General features: G+C 46.4%; 1 protein-coding gene across 1 annotated transcript in view; it reads left to right on the top strand.

Moving 5' to 3' along the window:
- The window catches only part of NID2 (nidogen 2), a 67,934-nt gene that overhangs the window by 42,937 nt on the left and 5,278 nt on the right, over positions 1–19,719 (top strand). Inside the window, exons 9-15 of the mRNA XM_023255688.2 lie at positions 2,666–2,809; positions 3,749–3,877; positions 4,770–4,913; positions 11,689–11,808; positions 12,623–12,853; positions 16,585–16,806; positions 17,418–17,587. Coding sequence (XP_023111456.2) covers positions 2,666–2,809; positions 3,749–3,877; positions 4,770–4,913; positions 11,689–11,808; positions 12,623–12,853; positions 16,585–16,806; positions 17,418–17,587 — 1,160 coding nt within the window. The remainder of the gene's footprint in view (positions 1–2,665; positions 2,810–3,748; positions 3,878–4,769; positions 4,914–11,688; positions 11,809–12,622; positions 12,854–16,584; positions 16,807–17,417; positions 17,588–19,719) is intronic.

Below are 19,719 nucleotides of genomic sequence, written 5' to 3'. Positions count from 1 at the left end.
GGGGAGCGAAATTGCCTTCCACGTACATTATGTTGGGTTTGCTTTATTTTCTTCAGTTTTAGCAGATCTAAGCATTGTCTTTATTCCCATTTTACACCTGAGGAATCAGAGGAGTAAACGGAAGTGCCCAGAGTTAATGGATTCCTTGTGTCTGGGGCTCTCTCCAACACCACTTCTGTGCCCTTGGCTTAGATGAGCCCAGTTTATGAAGTTCCTTCAGTGGTGTCTGTAGCCAAGTGGTGGAAAGCACAGACTGCCTGGCTTCTTGTCCCCACTCCATGCACCTTGTCTTATGACCTTGGGCAGGTTACTTGGCCTCTCCATACTGTAGTAAAAAATGAAGATATTAATGTCTTCTTCACAGTGCACTCATGAGGATTTAAAGGGATGCTATATGTAAAGGGTTTAGAACAGTGCCTGGTAAGTAAGTGCTCGCTAAGCATTACTACTCTACTCTGTCTAGAAATAAAACTTTAGGGAAGATCTCAGATGTTAACAGTTCTCACTACCCAGTGGGTGGATGGATCTCTGGCAAGGTTAATCCTGAAGAGGAAATACTGCAAAAATCATTCCTCTTTAGTCTTCTAAATCTTATAAAAGCAAGATTTCCCATTAATGAAATTTTGACTTCTAAAATGGTGAATTTTAGTGAGGTCTTGCCCACTTTAGGGACAAAAATTGGGGGTATGCATTCCTGCTGTATCATTTCCTGGCTTTGTGAGCTGGGGCAATTTTTCCAATGTCACTCACTTATCTGCAAAGGGAATGGGGATGACAGCCAACCTCACAAAGTTCGGAGAATCACATGAGGTGATAGAGTGAAAGCACTTTAAAATAAAAGTTGGTCATGTTTTGGATATTTTTATTCCCTGGACACAAGCCTAATGTAAGTAATAAAAGGTTAGGTGTCTGTAGAGTAGGGAAGAGGAAGCCATTCTGGAATTTAAAACTGTAGGTTGACGTTAAAAAAAAAAAAATTAAAAAAAAAAAAAGGGGCGCCTGGGTGGCGCAGTTGGTTAAGCGTCCAACTTCAGCCAGGTCACGATCTCGCGGTCCGTGAGTTCGAGCCCCACGTCAGGCTCTGGGCTGATGGCTCAGATCCTGGAGCCTGTTTCCGATTCTGTGTCTCCCTCTCTCTCTGCCCCTCCCCCATTCATGCTCTGTCTCTCTCTGTCCCAAAAATAAATAAACGTTGAAAAAAAAAAATTTAAAACTGTAGGTTGGATAATCCAGCCCAGTTTTGGGGATTAATAATTTAGTAAGGTCGCCTGGTGGGCCCCCAAACAGATGAGGATATAGTCAGTCCCATGGAGTCTTTTTTTTTTTTTTTTTAGTTATTGTCAAGTTAGCTAACATACAGTGTATACAGTGTAGCCTTGGCTTTGGGAGTAGATTCCCTTGATTCATCACTTACATACAACACCCAGTGCTCATCCCAATAAGTGCCCTTTTCAGTGCCCATCTCCCATTTAATGCCCATCTCCCATCTTCCCCACCCCTCTAACCACCCCCCCCCCCCATCAACCCTCAGTTTGTTCTCTGTATTTAAGAGTCTCTTATGGTTTGCCTCCCTCCCTCTCTGTAACTTATTTTTCCATCCCTTCCCCTATGGTCTTCTGTTGAGTTTCTCAAATTCCACATATGAGTGAAAACACATGATATCTTTTTCTGACTGATTTATTTCACTTAGCATAATACCCTCCGGTTCCATCCATTGTTGCAAATGGCAAGATTTCATTCTTTTTCATCTCTGAGTTGTATTCCATTACATATATATATCACATCTTCTTTATACATTCAACAGTTGATGGACATTAGGGCTTTTTCCTAATTTGGCCATTGTTGATAGTGCTGCTATAAACATTGGGTAAATGTGTCCCTACAAATCAGCACTCCTGTATCCTTTAGATAAATTCCTAGTAGTGCTATTGCTGGGCTGTAGGGTAATTCTATTTTTCATTTTTTGAGGAACCTCCACACTGTTTTCCAGAGTGGCCGCACCGGTTTGCATTCCCACCAATAGTACAAGAGGGTTCCCCTTTCTTGACATCCTTACCTACATCCTTTGTTTCCTGAGTTGTTAATTTTAGCCACTCTGACCAGTGTGAGGTGGTGTTTCAATGTGGTTTTGATTTGTATTTCCCTGACGATGAACAATATTATCTTCTCATGTGTCTGTTAGCCTTCTGGATGTCTTCTTTGGAAAACTGTCTATTCATGTCTTCTGCCCATTTCTTCACTGGATTATTTGTTTTACAGGTGTTGAGTTTGGTAAGTTCTTTATAGATTTTGATACTAACCTTTATACGATAAGTCATTTGCAAATATCTTCTCACATTCCTTTGGTTGCCTTTTAGTTTTGTGGATTGTTTCCTTTGCTGTGCAGTTTTTTTTTATCTTGATGAGGTCCCAATAGTTCATTTTTGCTTTTATTTCCCTTGTCTTCAGAGACATGTCAAGTAAGAAGTTGCTGTGGCCGAGGTCAAAGAGGTTGTTGCCGTTTTCTCCTCTAGGATTCTGATGATTTCCTGTCTCACCTTTACGTCTTTCATCCATTTTGAATTTATTTTTGGGCCCCATGGAGTCTTTGATCTCCTTTCTGTGCCATTCTCTTTACAACAACCAGATTGTGCTAGTGTGGTTTATTTCCTCTCTGCTCATGCAGTGGACTCAACCCCCACCCCAGTGAATCCTTGCTTCGATGGGAGCCACACATGTGACACGAAAGCTCGGTGCCATCCAGGGACAGGTGTAGACTACACCTGCAAGTGTGCCTCCGGGTACCAGGGAGATGGACGGAGTTGTGTGGGTAAGTTGTATGTGCTGTGTTCTTTCATGGGGTCCTCCAGCCCTGTGTTTATAGAAGATAGGTGCGTCTGCTTTTATGATCTCCACTGATCAACAAGACAAGTTTAGCAGCTACTAACCTAAATGCTGTTATTTAAAAACTGAAGCATATTCTGGTTAGGTTTGAGAGGATAGTTTGGACGTGGGTGTTTGGGGCTGGGATTGGAGAAAGAAGACAACTGTTGCAGTTCCTGCATATTTTGAGTTCTTAAGTTTTGTCATTTTAATCCTGTATTAAGTATTTTCTTATATTTATTAAAACATGTGTTTTCAGGTTGTCTTCAGGTTTCAGACATTGTTTTTTTTCCCCTATTATATCCCCACAATCCACAGAAATTTCTTTACATTTCTAAAAGAAAAGTCATTAGTGTGTTTTTCTTTAAAAAAAATTTTTTTTTCAACGTTTATTTATTTTTTTTGGGACAGAGAGAGACAGAGCATGAACGGGGGAGGGGCAGAGAGAGAGGGAGACACAGAATCGGAAACAGGCTCCAGGCTCTGAGCCATCAGCCCAGAGCCTGACGCGGGGCTTGAACTCACGGACCGCGAGATCGTGACCTGGCTGAAGTTGGACGCTTAACCGACTGCGCCACCCAGGCGCCCCAGTGTGTTTTTCTTTTAAATGTTGAGTGGTTTTTTTAAAAATAAAGTCTAAAGAATGCTTAGAATATTGAAATATTTCTCCCTCGGACTTATACTTGACTGACTGCAGATAAATATTATAATCTGCAACATGCATTCTGGTCGATGCTTAGAAATCTTACCTTTGGACTTCTGTTTAGTCCACAATTTATTTGTCCTGTTGAAGCTTCATAGTAGTGAGGAAACATCGAGTGTTCAGACCTTTCACTTGTGGAACCCTTGATTTAAGCCGCGCTTTTCTGTCGTTATTTCTTGTTAGATGTAAATGAATGTGCAACGGGCTTCCATCACTGTGGCCCCAACTCTGTGTGTACCAACTTGCCGGGCAGCTACAGCTGTGACTGCCGGAGTGGTTATGAGTTTGCAGACGACCACCACACTTGTATATGTGAGTGCTAAGCCATTTCTCTTTTTGGCCAAAATAGTGCTGAACCTTGCTCTTTGATTCATTAATGTTTCCGCTCTAACGTATAGAAGCTCTGCCATATGGTTTCTGAAAACACTTTGCGCTGAAATAACCCTATGGCCCAGTTCAGCCCTGGGTTTGTATGTTGCTTTCCTTTCGGTGTTGAGTTATTGAAGGGTGTTCACCCAGTTGGGATTCCTGCGTGTCTTGGTATCTGGCCCAGTCATATAACAAGACTGTGAACCTCTAATACCACCGGTTCTGGACAGAAGTAAAATATTTCTCAAATTTAAATGAAACAGATTTATGATTCAAAGATGCTTGCCCCACTGGGCCAGCTGTACAACTCCATCTGTAATAAATGTACTCTTTCAAGAGTAAAAAAAAAAAAAAAAAAAAGAAAAGAAAAAGAAACCTTTGGACCTAAAAGTGGATCCACAGGAACTAGGATCCCAAATTCATCCCATTGGTAAAGCCAGACGATGATAGAGAAAATACACTTCTTAACCCAGTGGGATGAAAAAGTAGCAGTGATCATAGCAACTGTGTGTGTGTGTGTGTGTGTGTGTGTGTAGTTCTGGTGAGTTATAAACTTTATCAAGCACTATTTTAATGACTGATCTTCATGTCTAGAGTTTTAACCACAAACCCGGACCAGCACTTCTCAAACTTTAATATGCATACAAGTCATCCAGGGATCTTGTTGAAAGTCAGATTCTGATTAACTGGCTCTGGGATAGGGCCTGAGAACCTATATGCCTTCTAAGCCCCTAGATGTCCTGATGCTATGGGTGTGTGAATCACACTGGGAGGAGCAGTCTCACCCATCTGCAGGTCTGAACTCTCAGATGTCCTTGCCTTCTTCTCTTTTCAGTGATCGCCCCACCTCCCAACCCCTGTGCGGATGGCAGTCATTCCTGTGCTCCTGCTGACCAGGCCCGGTGCATTTACCATGGGGGCAGCACGTTCAGCTGCACCTGCCTGCCTGGTTACACTGGCAACGGGCACCAATGTACTGGTGAGTACCTGCGGGTCGTCAGCCTCAGTGACTCTGGAAAGTTGCCTTGTATGCAACATCCCCACATAACCGGAACCTTTCTCAAAAAGACTTCTCCCTTCCTTGACTCACACAGCCTTGGAATTGTCCAAAGAGCAAGAGAAAAGCTGTCCTTTGAGTCAAAAAGCAGAGCAAAGGGTATTTTCCCTTGGATTAGATTGGTGAGCATATGGTGGGGACGTTCCCGGAGCACTAGGAAGCCACTGCGAGCTTGTAGCCAACCTTCTGTTCCTTAGAGCTGGCGTAGGCTGGAGGAACTTCGGGAAAGCCTATTCACCTGTTGGGAAGTCTCCATCCTTCCATCTATGGTCAGTGACTTAGTCTAGCACTTCCAGTTGCGCCTAACTTTGAGTTGCTTATGATACTGGTTGAAGGGGTATTTTAAGTAATCTCTAAACATACATGCAATTCTTTCTCATTTTTTCCCTCTCACCTCTCTCTCTGGAGAGAAGGGGAGGGGGTGAGGAGAGAGAGAACTCTGTGTTAAGAGGATAGTAATGCATACATAAATACCCAAAACTTTTTTTTTCCCCCAGAAATCTAACCACATTTAAGCTGGTTAAGACTTGGTACAGTATTTTATAAAATCACTAAACTGGAATGCAGGACTAACTGTTAAAATTTAACTCGGTTAAATAATAATAATATTTGAGGTTGTTACTGAACTAGGTATAATTCTCTGGGTATAAATATTCATGAAACTGGGATTAGTAGTACTTTAATATAGAGATTATTTAAGAAATCTACATAATCCACAAAAGGTTTTCAAAATATATCCAGTGACATGATGGAATTGAAACTCCATTTCATGCTGTCAGTAATGCGCACAAAGTTAGGGTAAAATGAGACACCGGCAATGAGAGAATGGTGGGGAAAGGGTCTGTGTGGGGATTATAAACCTGGAACACAGGGTTTCCCCCTCCCTTCAGACTGCTGCTTGCATTGGCTGGGCCACCGTTGATTTGCTAGAACAGCCGTGTGACCCCTGGGAGCTTCACAGCAGATGAAACAACATGCCCGCCCTGCCTCCTTACCAGATGTTCGCTTCTCCTCCTGCTCCTGATTCCTCTTCCCTTCCCTCTCAGCGGAGAGGCTCCCGGACGAGCCCACTGACGCCGTCCATTCTGGACAGAACACGTGTCAGGGCAGCACAGCTGTCCTCTGCTTCCTCGTTGTGCTGGGCCATTTGGTATTGTCTGAACTGGCTCTTCCATGTTTCCACTTCTGTTGTACAGAAGTTCTGCTGTAGGCTTTTCTTAAAAACACAGTTTATACTGAAATGACCCAAAGCCATGGCTCAGTTCAGCCCTGGTTTGTTTTGTTTTTTTCTCTACTAAAAATATCCCCGGTTTTAGACAGAGCTCAACTGCTTCCCAGTGAGAACGAGGTAGATTTGGAATTCACAGATGCTTCTCCCACTTGACCAGCCCAAGAGTTCCATCTGTAATAGATACACTCTTGACACACAGAGGGTAGCCTCCACAGGTATGGGGGTCAGGATGTGAGGTGCACAAACTCCTCATGGTTCTGTTCTTCATGCGGGAATAATGTTTTGTCCACCCTTGTGGATCTTTACCGTTCAGTTCCATTTAGCACATTTAAGAGATGAGACTGCCTGGAGAAGCAAAATCTTGTCAGTAGAATTGCGTATTTAAACATCCGGCCACTCAGGTCAGCAGAGATCGTGCCTTTAAAGTATTTCACTTCTTAGGTCTTTGGTTTAAAGCTAACAAGTTGAAATTAATTGCAGCCTAGGTGTGATGAGTGTTAATCAGAATGTTAATTGAGTTAGATAGTTTTTGCCCTAATCCCGTCTGGAATCATTCTCTCTTCTTTTAACTTCTATTTGTCCTGTAAAACTTTGATTATCTTTGGGATCATGTTAAAATTGGTTACTTTTCCATGTTGGGAACTTGCGAGTAATGCCATTCATTGTTATTACTGCCTTCTTGCTGATTTCTGCCATTTTTAATTGTCCCTATTCAATCTTTGCTTCTCTGCATTTGGGATTTTCTCTGGAACTCACAAACTTAAAACCCATCAGTTGCTTCCCTTAGTGTATTAGTTACCTATTGCTGCATACCAAATTACCCCCAAAATACAGTAGCTTAAAACAATACACATTTATTATCTATAGGTCAAGGGCCTGGGAATGGCTTAGCTTGGTCCTCTGCTTAAAAAGATCCTCACAAAACTGCAACAAGGGGTCTGGTAGGCTTGGGGTCTCCTCTAAAGGCCTAACTGGGGAAACATCCTCACATGGTTATTGGCAGGATTCAATTCCTTGAGGCCTGAGAGCCTCAGGTCCTTGTTAGCTGTGGCCTGGAGATGACCTTCAGCTTCTTGACACGCAGACCTCCAACAAGGTAGCTTACTTCATCAAAGCCGGTGGCAGAAAGTCTTTTAGCAAATTGGAAGTTATAATCACAAAAATGACATCCCCTCAGTATTGCTTTCGTGTATTGATTAGATGCAAGTTACTCAAGGGAAGGGGATTACATAAGATTACAAATGCTAGGAGGTAGGGATCTTTGGGGGTCCTTAGAGGCTGTCTCCCAGAATCCATTACCATGGGTTGCCTTCCAAGCTTTTCAGACTGTGGAGTAGAAGAGAATGAATAGTCCTTTTCCTAAAGACCTATGCCATGCCTAAATCCGACTGGGCTAGTCATGAAGGTGATTTGCAGGATAAGTACATACGTGTGTGTGGGTGTATGCACATGCATGCGCATATTTAAAGACATGCCACAATGTGCATGTGTACCCATGGCCATAGAGAGAAAATAGCAAAATAGAGAAAAATAGAGATAGAAGCTCTATTTTGTGGAAAGTGCGCATTCTTGAAGCATGCATGTTATTCTTTACTCCATTAAACTAGCAATAAAAGCTGTGTGGGTTTTTCTCTAGCCAGTTTGTTAAAAACCAGGTTCCCTGGAGAGGCTGGACTTGGCTTTGGGTTCTCAGTCTAGTCTGAGTCACCAGCAGTTACTACTTTTATCCAAGTAGAGTTCAATCTTTTCCAGCTTCCCTCAATCAACCCCGATTGCAACGGTTTCAGGGTTGATGTCCACCTTGTGTTGGTATGAGCCGGTATTTCTCAGGCATGTTTGTCCTCATAGATCTTGGTAACTTTGCCAGGTGAAGCAGAGTGTCTTGAGTTGGGACCTTTCCAGGAGAAGCGATTGAGTTACGGGTGGGACATCCCTCAGCACCATCACTGCTCAGGAGGGACGTGAGGAGAGGCACTTAGGTTATTCTGTCTCTGGTTTTCTGTTCTAAAAAGAGAGATGTTAAGTAAGGTGTGGTAAAGTTGGTGCAGCCACAGGAGAAGAGTACAAGGTTTGCAAGGGAGGAGTTTATTATGCTCATGGGTCCCAGAGAGAGGGTCACCACATACCACACAGGGGCACACCCAGCAAGGTGCTTGACTGAATAGGTGGGGAGCTAGAACTTATGGGCCGAAGCCTTTATTGGGGTCTGGAAATTTCACTGGATGATCTGAAAGCAAAGGAGGTTGGGGGGGATGGGTTAAGTGTAGCTAGAATGTGGTAATCCGGTGGTTGGGCTTGTTTTGAAGGGACCTCGCCTGATTTGGGTATGGGCTCAGAATTACGGCAGTGAAAGCTTTGAAACACCAAAGCATGAATTCAAAATGGAGGGTTTTAACAAATGTTCCATACAGGTGTTTTACCAGCTTAACAGAATAAAATGGAGAATTGTGCTGACATTGAGCCATGTTTCATGATCTGAGTGGCAAAGGAGTTCTACTGTGCCCCAAACATTGTCGTCTTGACCTCAGTGTTCTGACAGCCCCTAAAGACCCCTGACAGGGATTGTTAGGCATAAATGGCAGCTCCCAGCCTGAGCGTAGCAACAAGGAGTTTCTCCCTTCCCTAGGGGCTGAAAGTGTTCCATGCTTTCTGTCCTGACACTTGACATCCTGTGATAGAGGGAAGAGCTCCCCTTCTTTACACAAAAGCCCCAGTTCCCCCCACACCCCTCAATGTTAGCACTCCTTGGGAGGAGCCATAGCCTGCTCTGAGCCCAGGCTCTGGAGTGGCTGACTGCACTCATTTTCTGTCATGGTGTGAGGTCTTCCAAGGAGGTATGGGGGACTGTGTTTCAGGGAGCTTTACCTCCTCCAGCTTCTAGGGGACGGGGGCTCCTCACTTGTGATGCTTTCTGTCCCTTCAAGGGCTTTCTCCTGCTGGTCATTTACAACCATTAGTGTCCCTCCCCCTGACTCTAGTATCTGTGGGAAGATGACTGGCTTTCAGTCTGATCACAATTCTTAGGCCGTAGGCTTTAAGAACATAAGGAACCTGGTAGCTCTGGGGAGTCCCCTCTCCCTTAGTTCAAAAACAATCTCAAGAAACTGATCCATGGGTTCTAGAAATAGGCCCTGTGTCTCAGGAATTCCTGCTTCCTGTCATTGCCTGGGGTTCCTGTTAGCATGAGAAGTCCTTTTAGCATATGTATTATGAATAGCTTCAATTTCCTGCATTTAATTTCCTGCTGGATGTTCAGTTTTACAGCTTTGGTTTTACAGCCAGTTTTATGGCCTCTTGCAGGCCCAAGGAACTGGATGGTCACTGGCTTTGCCCAGCTAGGTGTTGGAGTTGTCCTCGTCAAGAGACTGAGGGCCAGACTCAAAGATAATTAAATATGACAATATAGAACCTATTGATTGGATTGGAGATAGAGTTTTTGTTGTGATTAGTCTGGTTTCTTTTTGGTTGACTGAGGAGCTAACCAGAAAACCTTGTTTGTTTCTAACCTTGTACTTTCCTGCCTTTGTAGGTGGAAAGAAGGTAACTAGGGAGGCCAGTTCATCTGGGCAGAGCCTCTCTGGGTGGCATTAAACTCCGTTCTGTCAAGCATTCAGGATGGTTTTGGACTTAGGGGAGCTGATGTATGTTGACAAAACTTCCTTAAGACTGAGGATAAGCAGAATGTGAATTCGCTAATTACGACATAAGAGATTCCTCTCCCACTAACATGTCTGCTCACCGGCACCTGGGAGGGTGGCTCAGTGAGCACATGGTCATAGCAAGGCTGGTAGTCATAACCCTAGAAGAGATTTCACCTGGGACATGGGAGGCTGGCTGAGGGGCCAACTCTGTCCCCAGCTGATCCATGTCAAATTCAGGCTGTGGCTCTTGGGCTTCCTGGGTTCTATGTGTCTCTGCCATGGGCTATAGCAAATTGATGCAGTTCACTTCTGGGACTCACATTCTTCTAGGTTTCACATGGATCATCCCAACCCACCTTTTTTCATCCATTTTTTAAATCGTTTTTTGGGTGTTTTCGTCAAAGTGATGGCATTCTTTTCAGTGGAGCCTTGATCAGACTTACACTCTTTATCTTCCTTTTACTCTGGAAGACTTCCTATCTCTGCAGAGAGCTTATCTCAACCACTAGCCATTGGTTTTAATAGTTTGACTCTCATAGGTTTTTTTGGGGGAAAGGGGACTGTCTTGCTATTGTCTGCATATGCTGATTGCAGTAAATAAAAGGACTATAAGCTGGCATGTAAGGTTCTAGGATGTTGTAACTTAAAAAAAATTTTTTTAAGTTTATTTTGAGAGAGAGGGCACGGGAGGGGAAGAGAGAGGGAGGGAGAGAGAATCCCAAGCAGGCTCTACACCAACAGCATGCAGCCTGATGTGGGGCTCAGACTCAGGAACCGCAAGATCATGACCTGAGCTGAAGTCAAGAGTCGGACACTGAACCGACTGAGCTACCCAGACACCCCTAGGATGTTGCAGTTTTGAGAAATATGAAATTTAATCCTTACAGTACCATGTGGAGAGTGGGAGGGCCTGAACTGTTTGTACTGATAAACCTGACAAATTTAGAAGTTCTTTTTAAATTTTTTTTTAAATGTTTATTTATTATTGAGAGACAGAGGCAGAGCGTGAGCAGGGAGGGGCAGAGAGAGAGGGAGACACAGAATCTGAAGCAGGTTCCAGGCTCTGAGCTGGCAGCACAGAGCCCGACACGGGGCTCGAACTCACAACCTGCGTGATCGTGACCTGAGCCGAAGTCAGACACTTAACTGACTGAGCCACCCAGGCGCCCTTAGATGTTCTTTTGAATGTGTTGTTCCAAACTTCTGATAATATTTTTCTGACGCTTTTCTATTTCTTCTAAAGGTAGAAAGTAGAGAAAATTTCTGATTCCTTGGGCATTGTAGATGGTAGGACTCTGATTCCGGGAGACTGGATGTGCTTCTAGACTTAGTTGAAAAAGCATTTGGAGCCTCACCGGGCTTCTCCGGATCTGTAGATTGGTGTTATAGGGACATGGTGCCAACAGGGCAAGACCGAAACCATTGTTACATGTATTTACTGCTGTGGTACTGAAAGGAAGTGAGTGATTTACAGCCCAAAGGCTAGTTCAAAGGTAATAACTTCCTGGAATTCACTGTGGATGAAAGATACTCTAGAAATACACCGCAGGATATTTTTTTTTCTGGAAGTGACCACACATTTGATTTCTACACTGTACATTCTTACTCTAATGGGTTCGTTCACGTGTCACTCGACTTTGTATGTTTAGCCCGCCTTTAGCTGTCAGCATATTTCTGCTCATGCCCAGAGGTCTTCTAAGGTTGACCCCTTGGCATTGACCCACATGTACTAGGGCCGCGTAGTAGCCCCAGTTGGGTGCAGTGAAGTCATGCTGTTCCTCCCTGCCCCCCCCCCCCCACCCCATCCCTGTTCCTGCCTCTGCAGATGTTGATGAATGCTCGGAAAACAGATGTCACCCCTCGGCTACCTGCTACAATACCCCTGGCTCGTTCTCCTGCCGATGCCTCCCTGGATATCATGGGGATGGATTTCAGTGCGCACCTGGTAAGGTCTTGAGGGCTGCCTGAGGCACAGAAAACTCGTGGTTCCTTCAGTGTATTTTTTCTATAGCCTTTAGCCTGTTCTTATCGGGGACCAAGGCTTTTCTAGGCTCTGGATTTTCTTCCTGTTCCCTCCTTCTAGTTTACTTAGAAGTCCCTGGTTATTAGTAATCTGGGAGGCCAGGAGTGTGACCCCACCCATTGTCCTACCTAGTGGCAGCTGTGTTCAACTCCCATCATGATCTGCTTTGCCTTGGTAAGTGTCATTTAGATGAAGGACTGGGATAAGCTGACTAAATAGGAGCCATATGCACCTAGTGAGCTGGTAGTAAGCCCCCGTGGTGACACGCTAGGAGGTCTTGGCCAGCACTGTGTGACCTAGTGATTGCCATTGACCTGGAGCTTCTCAGACTTAGACTCTGGACTTGAGAGGATGAACAGAGGTTTACTTGTTTTCTCCCAAGTCTCTTGGGATATTTGGACACAAGCTATGGGTTCTTCATTTTACCCTTAGGGCTGAGGGAGGGGCGATTTTACAGTAGGTACGGTCAGCTCAGGACTTAACAGGGTGAACTGTGAGAATTAGGGAGACATTAGGTAGATAGTGGCAGAACTAAAATAAGAATCCAGGAGTTCACAATCTCAGTGCCCGGCTATTTTTTTTCCCCATGTTATGCTGTCTCCCAAGTATAGGGAGGGAAAAATAAGCAAAGAACATCACCTCAGACGAGAGACTTTGAAGTTAGCTGGTAAAAGTGGATGGGTTGCAATGTCTTTTATTCCTTCTTTGTACGTCTCCTCCACCCTGGTCTCCGAAGACCCCACATCAGGACTGAAACCCTGTGAACGCCAGCAGCGCAGTGCCCACGCTCAGCACACCTATCCTGGCTCCCGGGTGCACATCCCCCAGTGCGATGAGCAGGGCCACTTCCTGCCACTGCAGTGTCACGGCAGCACTGGCTTCTGCTGGTGCGTGGACCCCAATGGTCACGAAGTCCCCGGCACCCGGACTCCACCCGGCTCCACACCACCTCACTGCGGACCAGCAGGTGAGCCAGGCAGGAAGGAGCTTGTACCGACCTAGGCCCGGGGCTTGAGAAGCTGAATGGCGCAGCCTGTGGGGCAGATTATAACTCCTGCCCAGACCGTGCAGACTCGGGGCCGACTGCTGTCCTTTCATAGCCTCCTTCCTCCTAGGACCACTCAGATGATCTGTGCCCACCTGTGCACACATTCAGGTGACAGGGACATAGACTGACATCACTGTTACACGTTGGACTCCAGCCTTAGACTTGCCCGGTACAAGACGGGACGTTGAGATGAATGGTGTAGGTCAGGCTGAGGCCACTGCCCGAGACCTGTTATGGCAGCTTAGGGAGGCCTTGGAGCTAACGGATCTTGCCAGACCCGCCTTTTGTCCAAAGAGAACTGCCTGCACATGTTCCTTTATATCACTACACTCTGCCTTCTGAATTTCAGGAAGCAGTATGAAGGCCAGTTTAGTATTAACAGGAAAAATAAGCAGACACCTGTGGGTGGATCCCACTAGTTTGCTCTAAGCTAATGACCCCCGCTGTCTCTAGGCAGGCCCAGCATATCAGTGGGGAACCCCCTTGCCCCAGCCACTGTCCGAAGAGATGCAGGGACCTGTTGTGTTAGCCCGTGCGGTCTGAGATGCTAATGGTGAGCGTGTCTGTAACCATCTGAGGGCTCTCCGTGCTCCCCGGGGGGGGGGGTGGGGCCTGGCTATCAAGTGCTCACATGTCCTGCCAGCTGCAGGTTGCCAAGGCAGATTGTATTCCTTGCTGAGTTGTTAAGAGTGGAAAGCACGTTTTTAAAACTACAGAAGAACTTTATTATGAAGAATGTAGGATTGATCTGATTCCATTTTAGCCAAAAATTCCTATAGCCATGAGCTTGCTATTTTTACTACTGGAAAAGATAAATCTTGGCTTTTAACATGAGAGTAAGAAGAGCTGGTGAATTACCACCAGTTTTGATCCTGTCAACAATATCGCAATGGCCGGGACATGAGTAGTTCTAAGATTCACACAGGTAAAAATTGGTAATGTTTGATCTAGATGTATACCTTTGTTTCCGCAGTGACATTCCTAGTTCCTCTTGTCCCTATTTTTAGGAAAAGATTTGACAGGTCCAAGGGGGAAAAAAAGGAAAGAAAAATCCTGTTTCACTCCTTTAAAATCTTTAAAAAGTCTTGGTTCTAACTCCATCTGGGATTTAAAGAAATCAGATGGTTGGGACCTGCCTTAGGGAATGGTTCAGAGTTCTATTTACTAAGACAAGCATTTAGTTTTAAGGACCGTGATTCAGAAGGGAGCCAAGAGAATGAGAAGTTAATGACTGAAGGGAGGGACACATTGTCTCGTGCAGACTCTCCCCCCAGTGGCCCAGGCTCCTCTCTTGGCACTGGTTTGGCCTTGGCTGCCTTTTCTGACTAGTCCCATCTGCATAATGGGGTTGGCTTGAAGGGAGAGAAAAAAGTCTGTGTCCAAGATTTCAAACTATTTAAAACCCTGCCAACCGAAACCAGAAATCAATCTGTAGTTGGATTAAGAAGTAGCTTCAAATAGTAAGGAATGAGAGGGATGCCCACGTATCAGTGATGTGCCCACTTCCCAGAAGCTGAGTGAGCCGTGTGTCTCCATTCCAGACAAAGAGCCGTGCCTCATCGGGTGGTCCCCTGAGCTAAGAACACACCCTCTGAGTTTGCGGGGCGGACCTGGAGCCGCGTTGGGAACTTCTGCGGGGCATCCCACCTTGAGGTGGCTCGTTAGTGTTTGAAGAAGTGACCTTTCCCTGTCCTGATTCTTTGAGACACATTTGGGTGAGGAAGTCTCCTTCTCCGTTGGGTCTTATAAAGAACTCTGCTTCCCAAGGGTTATGAACTATAGAGGCCACCTGAAGGGCATCCGTTGCCACCAGACCTGGTGAGTCTTGGAGTTGAGCTAGTTGGGTTTGAGCTCTGAGGATTTTGTTAACCATCCTCCCTCTTGTCCGGAGGAATCGTAGGTACTAGAACCGAATTGTAATGTTTCCAACTTTGTTCTTGGAGGCCAGTGGAGGTTTTGACCAAAGGAGTGACATGAAATGACTGTGTTTGAAGTATTTTTTTGCTTTTTAAAAAAATGTTTATTTTTGAGACGGAGTGAGGGAGAGAGAGAGAACACGAGTGGAGGAGGGGCAGAGAGAGAGGGAGACACAGAGAGAGGGAGAAGCAGGCTCCAGGCTCAGAGCTGTCAGCACAGAGCCCAATGTGGGGCTCGAACTCACAAGCCATGAGATCATGACCTGAGCCGAAGTCAGACGCGCAACTGACTCAGCCATCCAGGTGCCCCAGAAATGACATTTTAAAGGGACTCTTCTGGCTGCTGGCTGTTTACATTGGGGGGTGGGAAAGAGGGTGGAAGCCAGGGACCAAGTGAGAAAGTTTTTGTAATATCCTAGCAGGAGACCATGAGGCTCCGACCAGGGTGATAGGGGTGGATATAGTGCGAAGTGAAGATTTTCTGAATGTATTTTGAAGGCACATCTGACCTTTTTCTGACCTACCAGATGAGGAGAGCAAGAGACAGAAAGGAGTCAGGGATGATTGGGCCCACACAATGGAAAATGGAGGTGCTATTTACTGATAGGAAAAAGTCTAGGGGACAGCAGCGCTGACGGTGGAAAGCAGGGTCCCCGTTTTTGTTCTGAGATTAATGGCATACACCCAGGTGGTAGTAGCATGTAGGTACTTGGCTGTGTGATTCCACAGACCACAGGCTTCGAGTTACAGGAATTAAGGCAGCAGCAGCTTCTAACGAGCTCCTTTAGATACTCCTCTGATAGACGGGGGTACAAGTTACTTCCAAAGCCCGCAGCAGACTCCCTGCAGACAGAGAACCGCCACGTTTGGGACAGAGCGACAGCCCTGTGGAAGCAAGCAGGGAGAAAACTGCAGCTAGAGAAGCTACTCTGCAAGAGCTCACAGGAGTGTAAGCCGGGTGGTGAGCCAGGAGGGCGAGCAGACGGGAGGATGCTGGACAAGGGAGGGGCAGAGCTATGGGCAGGAAGCAGGAGCCCGGGAGAAAGGTTCAGCTTTGAGCCAAAGGGCTTCCAGGAACTGGAGCGTCTGTCAGTATGGTGCTGTTGGCCACCATGTACTCCATGCGCACCCCTACTAATTACAGTGAGTCTTACTCCATATAGTTTTCCAGTGAGCAGAGTGAGGGCCACATAAGTAGGGTAGGAATAGGAGGCAGGAATAGTTTGGCAGTAGGGCAAAGTAGGGCAGGCAGTAGGTCAGGACTAGTTTGTAAGATGCATGGCCAGTGTCAAGATTGTCCTCTCAGGTGCAGGCCTGGAACTTGGACCAAGCCAGAAACAATAAATACTGCCTTTAAGTATCATGTAGGCCCCTGAGTCCCCGAGGAGGGTCCCCACCAAAGGGCTCTGTTAGCAGAGGTCCTGGGCCCTGGCAGAAGTGTCCCCATGGGCCGGGCCCGAGTGTGCCCTGCACCCCTGATCTTAACCTCCTCTTGCTCTCTGCTGACATGGCCGGCCTTCATGACAAATCCTCCTGGCCCAGGAGCTTTTCTCCGTTCTCCGGATGCCTGTGGAGAGCTTCTTAGAGCACTTGACTGGTCCAACGTCCAGGCGCTTGGCTGAGGCCTTGTTGGCGGATACTAGGAGGAGGGAGGCCAGGTGTGGGGATCTTCAGCCACATGCTGCATTCTGTCCTTGGCTCACGATCAAAGGCTTTTTGTCCCCATCTGCTCAGAGCCCACCCGGAGGCCCCGGACTGTGTGCGAGCGCTGGAGGGAAAACCTGCTGGAGCACTACGGTGGCACGCCCAGGGACGATCAGTATGTGCCTCAGTGCGATGACCTGGGCCACTTCACCCCCCTGCAGTGCCACGGGAAGAGTGACTTCTGCTGGTGCGTGGACAAAGATGGCAGAGAAGTGCAGGGCACCCGCTCCCAGCCAGGCACCACCCCTGCATGTAAGCACCCGGGGGTCAGCCCTCATCCCCCTCATCCACTCTGAGGGCTTTCTGTATGGAAACTGCCAGCTGTGAGTGAAGCTGGGGAAAGGGGGGGCCCACAGGTCCAGTGAAAGAAGTCGCTAAGATGCCGTGTTGATTTATCAGCTGGTCTGTGATCCAAATCCCTATTTGGATTTAACGTTTGGTTTTGTCATTAGCAGTTTCTGTAATTAGAACATCTGGAACTCAGTTCAACAAGCAGTTCCTCCTCCCCAGCCCAGGGTGAGAGGGGACACGTGTCACCCTGGGGGCCCAAAGAAAAGCGGACACAATACTGTTTTTTTGCCCTTAAAAAGAAAAAAAACGTTTTTGCTTTGTTCTGAGGGAAGTGTTTTGTTGTCTTCCTCCCTAGTAATTGGCAGTGTTTTACATAATCCTTGGGGGGGAGGGGGAAACCCCTAGAAATTAGAATTTCTTTTAAGGAACATCTGGAATACATCTGTCTAGGGTAAAAACCTTTTGATGTTTTTGGAGGTTCTGGTATGTGGAAAGTAACTTCTTCCCCTGTCCCCACCCACCTTTGTGTTCTTTCCTCTCCATTCTTCATACCCTCCTCCTTCCCACGGCAGGTATACCCACCGTTGCGCCACCCACAGCCCGGCCCCTGCCCCGGCCTGATGTGACCCCTCCATCTGTGGGCACTTTCCTGCTCTACGCCCAGGGCCAGCAGATCGGTCACTTGCCCCTCAATGGTACCAGGCTCCAGAAGGACATGGCCAAGACCCTGCTGTCACTGCATGTAAAGTGGATTTCTCCCGTGGGGGGTGGGACCGTACGGGGCGTTCAGATCTGGGCCAGGGCCTGAGGTAGAGGGAGGTCCTGGAGGATCTCTGGGCTGCGGCCCAACTCCATGAGTCTGACGCCGCTGCCACAGAAAGTGAGGGCACTGTCTGCCGGGAGTCCTGTCTGACTGACCAAGGCTTTCTCCAGTGGTTCATGGGGTTTCAGAGAAGTGGAAAGGGAAGTTCGGAGTTACCAGGATATGGAGGCAGTATGGTGAGCCGAGGGCAAATGGAAAGAAACTCAGCCCGAGTCCCCAGGGTTCTCTCCATGCCAGGCATCTCCACAGAGGGTCCAGGACTAGCTAAAGGGTGTGGTTTCTGTGGAAAGAAGTTAATGACTGCCTCGTTGTTGTAGCCCCCTCCCCTCCGTTTTGGTTCTGTTGATCGGTCTCCTATCTTCTCTAACTCCTTCACAGATGAAGATTTGGGTGGAGTGGGACGCTGGGAAAGGAGTGGACAAGCTTTCCATAGGAGATGCTTGTCGCTTTCTGAGCCAGCAGCCTCCCTCCATTTTGGAGGACAGCTTTCTTCTCTAAAATGGAGAAAAGAGAAGGGAGTTCGCCAGAAAGGCACTGATGGTTATTAAGGAAAGCCGTCTGATTCCATTTCTAAACTTCATGCAGCAGGTACTTGCCCATCTGATAGAAGAGTATAATGTCCATGTTTCCCTTTACTTATGTTATCAAGCTAATTCTGTAACTTTTGGGATTCCAAAAAAAAGCTTAGAAGCAGGTAGTATTCAGAGAAAGAGGTTTGTTTTTTAAGATTTAGGTTTTGGAGTTTTCGGTGTGTTGGCAACCACTAGCAAGCTTCTCTAAGAGAAACTAAGAAATCGTCAACACCTCAGTCTAACTATCGTAGCCACGGCTGATGGTTTTACTGCATTTCCGCGCTTGCCTCTCATTCGGGCAAGGTGGTGGTGGTGGTGGTGGTAGAACTGAGAGAATGGCACACGGGTTATGAGCACGTCTTGGGGAAATTTACTTAAACTGAGCCTCCTTCTTCGAAGAAACCCTAAAGTCAGTACATGGGTTAATGGATCCCATGATTCCCTAGGTCACTGGAAGCACATGGATGTCACTCCTGCCTGAGACAGATGACTCACTTTTCAAGTAAAACTGTTCTTGACCTTCAGATCCCTCTAAATCAACTGCCCATTTTTTCCACAGGAGTCAAATCCTGCTTTGTACAGTATTTTTTATATTGACTTCTCTCCCGGAGGCATGTCAAGCTAGCCCCAGGAGGCTTTGTTAGGCAAGCAGGGAGCTGGTATGACCTCAGGGACAGCCAGATGGCCCCTAGATGTTGGCTTTGCACATCTGTTGGGCTTCTCAGACCAGGAGTCTGGGTTGGAAACTGAATGAAGCAAGTACTGTGCAGAGTTTTGTAAAGAAATACCACAGACTCAGCATTTAAAAAAGACTTCTTTATTTAGCAATAGGGAAGGGAAGACCTCCCTAACCAGCGCTTTGGTGACCACCAGTCTCCAGTTCCTTAACCTATCCTTCTGGAGACTTTCTTCTACATACGATTACAACCAAATCATTTGCTTTGTATAAGAAGCAGAGATAGGGATAAGGGATTAAACCTCAGGGGAAAGATCTCATGATAGTTATAGGAAAAGGGAGAGTAAATTTTGTTGTTGTATGTTGAATTAAAAATTTTTTTTTAATGTTTATTTTTGTGAGAGAGCACAGGTGTGCATGCGTGCACAAGCAGGGGAGGGGCAGAGAGAGAGCGAGACACAGAATCTGAAGCAGGACTCAGGCTCGGAGCTGTCAGCACACAGCCCGACGTGGGGCTCGAACCCACGAACCGTGAGATCATGACCTAAGCCGAAGTCAGACGCTGAACTGACTGAGCCACCCAGGCACTCCTATGTTGGTGAATTTTAGAAAGGCTGTTTCGGAAGTGCTGATACCATTCAGAAGGAGTACGTTTTCACCCAGTACTGTATTAAGGACTTACTTTGCTGAGACTGTTTGTTCTCTAATCACTCAAGGGACTGATTTCATGAAATCATTTTATTACTGCTGACAGTAATTGTGCTTATTGAGCACTTGCTGTATACTAATGACCGATGAGGATA

This window comes from Felis catus, chromosome B3 (genome assembly GCF_018350175.1).
Source record: "Felis catus isolate Fca126 chromosome B3, F.catus_Fca126_mat1.0, whole genome shotgun sequence".
NCBI classification, from domain to species: Eukaryota; Metazoa; Chordata; class Mammalia; order Carnivora; family Felidae; genus Felis; species Felis catus.
Note: the sequence above shows the minus strand (reverse complement) of the source record. Positions and strands in the feature narration are given on the sequence as shown.